Source organism: Trachemys scripta, chromosome 16 (genome assembly GCF_013100865.1).
Source record: "Trachemys scripta elegans isolate TJP31775 chromosome 16, CAS_Tse_1.0, whole genome shotgun sequence".
Classification (NCBI taxonomy): Eukaryota; Metazoa; Chordata; order Testudines; family Emydidae; genus Trachemys; species Trachemys scripta.
In genome coordinates this window covers 17421303-17426037 of record NC_048313.1, presented here as the reverse complement: position 1 = coordinate 17426037, position 4735 = coordinate 17421303, and the positions used below count along the sequence as shown (strand labels likewise).

At 67.0% G+C, this 4735-nt stretch overlaps 1 protein-coding gene across 1 annotated transcript in view; it reads right to left on the bottom strand.

Annotated features, from left to right (window-relative positions):
• The window catches only part of LOC117888999 (arf-GAP with GTPase, ANK repeat and PH domain-containing protein 1-like), a 10845-nt gene extending 7820 nt beyond the window's left edge, over positions 1-3025 (bottom strand). Inside the window, exons 1-4 of the mRNA XM_034792799.1 lie at positions 2926-3025; positions 1505-1590; positions 1123-1264; positions 510-644 (exon numbers count right to left, since the gene is read on the bottom strand). Coding sequence (XP_034648690.1) covers positions 510-644; positions 1123-1264; positions 1505-1590; positions 2926-3025 — 463 coding nt within the window. The remainder of the gene's footprint in view (positions 1-509; positions 645-1122; positions 1265-1504; positions 1591-2925) is intronic.
• Between the last annotated feature and the right edge of the window lie 1710 nt (positions 3026-4735).

Genomic DNA, 4735 nt, shown 5'->3' with positions numbered 1-4735 from the left:
CGGCCACGTGGACCCCCCCCGAGGGAGAGCCCCCCCAGCCACGGCCACGTGGACCCCCCGGAGGGAGAGCCCCCCCAGCCACGGCCACGCGGACCCCCCCGAGGGAGAGCCCCCCCAGCCACGGCAACACAGACCCCCCCCCGTGGGAGATCCCGCCCCAGCCACGGTTAGAGGGACCCCTCAGGGGGAAAGCCCACCCTAGCCACGGCCACAGGGACCCCCCTCCCGTGGGAGAGCCTGCCCCAGCCACAGGGACCCCCAGGGAGACAGACCGTCCCAGCCACAGCCACTGGGACTCCCTGGGGGAGAGTCCACCCCAGCCACGGCCATGGGGACCCCTAGGGGGAACAAACCACCCCTGCCACGGCCACAGGGATCCATGGGGGAACAAACCACACCAGCCCCAGCCACGTAGAGCTGCCTGGGGTCCTGGCCCGGCCCCACAGGAGTCAGGCCCAGCCCGTGGCAGACAGGGAGGGAGCAGCTCAGGGCCCCCGGCCGGCGGTTACCTTCACTGAAGACCCGGTCAACGTTGAGGCCGTAGGTGGCGCAGGTCTCGTAGTAGAGGCAGCGTTTCATGTCGCTGCAGAGCGCCCGGGCCTGCGGGTCCTCGATCACCCGGGGGTTGGTGGAGCTGATCTTGTCTGGGGGGTGGGAGAAAGAACGGCCCCGTCTCACTCGGACGGACGGACGGACGGACGGGGTGGACAGGCACCACCTGTCCCTCGGGGGGGTCCCAGCTCCACACCACCGCCCCCCTCTGGCGGCCGGGCGCCACCCCCCGCGAGGGTCCTCGGGGTGGGGACCAAGTCACGAGCCGGGCATTCGACCAGGGAGGGGGAAAGACGCTCCGGCGCGACGGCGTGCAAAGGGTTAACGCCCAATGCACCAGATACAGCTCTCGCCTCTGGATCATGGGGGCCAGTGCTTACTGCGAGGGAATAGCGCCCCCTAGTGACCCCCTGCCCCGCTCCCTGTGTACAGCGCCCCCTGCTGACCCCCCTGGGATTGCCTCAGATATCCACCACCTACATCGTGATGGCCTGCAGCGAGCGCGCACTTTGGGTGTGCCATCTTCCCTGCCCCTGCTCAGGGCCCCAGCCCTGCCCACGCCCCACTCACCCTGCGTGCCCACCAGGGCCACGGCCACCTCCGAGGGGTTGCGGTAGCTGCTCAGGAGGTTGTAGTACTGGGAGACCTCCTGGAAGCTGTCTTCGTTCTCCAGGCTGAACACAAAGACCACGGCATCCACCCAGCTGGCAAACTGTGTGTGTGGGGTGGGAGAGAGCGGGAAGGGGGGTTGGTTCTCTGTGCCGGGGGGAGGGGTCCCCAACACACAACCAGGGAACCCCCCCCGGCCTTGAGGCCAGAGCTGCGGGGGCATCTCCGGAGTGGAGACACCAGGAGCCAGGGATCAGCTGCCGGAGCATCCAGTGTCCTGAGATTCACCACCCCACCCCCGGTTGCGGCTGCTCCCCCTCCTCAGCCCTCCCCCAGCGCTTACCTTGAGGTCCGGGGCACCCCCTTCCTCTCGGATCAGTAACAGGTGACTCTGCCCGTCCAACACCACTTCCTTCTTGAACTGTCCGCCTGGATCCACAGAGAGGGGGAGAGAAGAGGTGCTGAGCAGGGCCCCTGTGCCCAACAGCCCCTGCCTGCCCACGCCGGGCTCAGCCTCGTCCCAGAGCTCGGGGGAGGCGTTTGTTGGGGTCACAAAATCAGCCCGCGAGGTGACGCAAAGCTCAAGTTACTGGCCTCTGCTCAAAAGTCCTAGCAGGGGGCAGCAGGTCGGGAGTGAGGGGCACTGGCAGAGCTGTGGGGGGGAGCCCAGGGCTGGGCTAGCAGGGGCTGCGGGTCGGGAGTGAGGGGCACCGGCAGAGCTGGGGGGAACCCAGGGCTGGGCTAGCAGGGGGCTGTGGGTTGGGAGTGAGGGGCACCAGCAGAGCTGGGGGGAGCCCAGGGCTGGTCTAGCAGGCGGCTGTAGCTCGGGAGTGAGGGGCACTGGCAGAGCTGCGGGGGGAGCCCAGCTGCTCGTGGGACAGGCACCCACAGCTCCGTGGCTGGCCCTGACCGGAGCCTTGTCAGCTTCCTTAGTGGGGTGGGGGCTGGGGGATGTTTTGAGGCCCCAGCCTGGGTGGGGTGGAAGAATGCTGCTGGGGGGGTGTGAGCGGCTAGCCGTGCACCTCCCGGGGCTGGGCCTGCTCTGGAGTTTCACAGCGGCCTCAGCTCCCGGGCCCTGATGCTGTCCCCGTCCCCCCGGCTGAATTCACAGGCAGCGATTTGCAAAGGGGAAAAAAAAACTCTTCTGCCCCTCAGCAAACAGCTGACAGCAAACAGCACGGGCTGTATGTGGAGCCCCCTGCCCCCTCCCCCGCCAGGGGCCACAGGGACATGCCAGCCACTTCTGGGAGCAGCGCAGGGCCAGGGCAGGCTGGGAGCCTGCCTTAACCCTGCTGCAGCGCCAACCAGGAGCCGCCGGAGGTAAGCGCCTCCAGGCCAGAGCCTGCACCCCGCCCCACCCTGCACCCAAATTCCCTCCCAGAGCTCGCACCCCTCACCCCCATCTCCTGCCCCAACCCCTCACCCCCTCCCGCACCCAAGCTCCCTCCCAGAGCTTGCACCCCGCACCCCAACCCCCTGCCCCAGCCCAGTGAAAGTGAGTGAGGGTGGGGGAGAGCAAGTGACAGAGGGAGGGGGAGGGGTTGAGCAGGGGTGGGGCCTTGGAGAAGGGCTGGGGCGGGGGCGGGGCCTTAGGGAAGGGGGCGGGGCAAGGGTGTTTGGTTTTGTGCAATTGGACAGTTGGCAATCCTACTTGCCCCAGGGGCGAGTGCTCCCCCCCACCGCAAGGCACAGGGGAGCCGGTTACCCTCAATCGTGCCCCAGGGGCCTAAGGGGGGTTTAAGTGCTAACGTGGCAGAGAGGTACCACGCTGGGGGGCTCGGAGAGAATAACTCCCGCTTTGAGTGAGGAGCGGCTGTTTGCGTCCGGAGCAATGGTGATAGCAGAGCAGTGCGGGCGGGGACATGGGGGGATTGTGAAGTCACAGACGGGATTATATGACCTCAGATGTGGGGAGCAGGTGGGATGGGGCTTTGGGCCACCTTGGTACTCCCCGTGTTTCAGTGGCGATTACAGCCACCTCGAGGCTGCTCTGAGTTATGCTCTGCTCCCCGCGGGCTCCAGGAGGTGCGGCGCGCCCTCTGGGGAGGACAGAAGGGGGGCGCAGAGTCTCCCAGGCAAAGCCGCGTGTGGAGGGGGCTGCGCAGGGCCAGAGCTCGGGGGTTGGCAACAGAGCTCGTGTCCTAGGGGTCCTCTGCTTGATCCCGCCTGGGCCACTGCCCTGATCAACTGTTTGCCCCTTAACACTCCCCCCACTCCGCCCCAGGGAAAGCAGGGGGGTGAGGCACTGTGAGATGGCCCTGCCCCCACCCAGCACGGAGCCCAGGGGGTCACACACCCAGCAAGTAAAATCCCTACCACTGGAGCAGTGTCTCTGGGGGAGGGGGTGCACATTGCAGCCTTGCCTGGGGGGGCGGGGGGTAACCCCTTTGATTGGCTGTTTTCCCCATGGCTCCCCCTCCTTGGGTGTAAGCAGCCAATCAGAGCTCTCCCCCCCCCCCCCCCCAGGAGCCCTGTTCTCACAGGAGGGGAGGGGGAGCAGAAAGAGCCCAGCTGATCAGGGTGACTCCACCCCCTCTTCCCCCCTCCCCTCCTGTGAGCAATGGGGCAGTTCCTGTGCTTCTCCCCATTCCCCACAATAACCTGCTGGGAAGGGGGAGAGGGGACCTGGCTGCAGCCCCCCCAGGCCTGGTTGAGGGGGTGACGAACTCCGGGAGCTAAAGCAGGAGCAGAGATGAGACTGGGGGGGGGGGGGGGGGGGATTCGTGGGTGGGGGGAATTGATGGGGACAGAGGCCCAGGCATAAAAGCAGGGAGCCACCCCCCTCCATGCACTTTTTCCAGTCCCCTTCCAGCACTGGTCCCGTGCCCTGAGCTCCTGCTGGCCTGTTCCCCGGGGGGGGCGGGGTGGCACTGCACCCTGCATCTGCAGCTGATGCCCGCCTTTGAGAGCGCAGCGGAGAGGGTCAGGCCGGGGTCCTTTCTGCAGCCCATCGGGCCTGGTGGAGGAAATGCCATGCGGGGGCCTGGCAGGGCAAAGGAAGGAGGCTGGGGCAGGTGGAGGGGGTAGACGGAGCTCACCCCGTACCCTGCCAGACCGGGTGCCAGGCGGGGGCCACACTGCGGGGAGAGCTGACGGAAGGGGTGTGAGCAGCAATGCCGCAGTTAAAGCAACGACAGCAGGCTCTTCGGGACAGGGAGTGGCTCTTTGGCTTGCGTTTGTACAGCGCCTAGCGCCAGGCGGGCCGGCTCCACGACCGACACCACGGCCCAACGGTGGGTGCCGATCGACACCAGGATCCTCCCCCTCCCCGGGCAGAAAGCTGGGTCAAGCGAAAGCCAAGATCTAGAGAGAGGGATGTTGCGTCCAGCATCTCAGGCCCTGGCTTTGTCTCTGTGGCAGGACGTGGAGGGCCGGGGGCAGCGTGGCTACCGGGACCAGGCCTGGTGCAGCCAGCGGAGGCTGCGTGCCCAATCCAGCCTCACTATGCCGCCTGGTTTTCCCTTTGCTTCCTGCTCCCCCCTCTCTCCGCCACACCCACTCGCTCATTTCCCTGCTCCCCCCCCCCCCGAGATGTCTTTCTTGAGGGGCTTTTTAACCGTTCCCCTGATCGCTG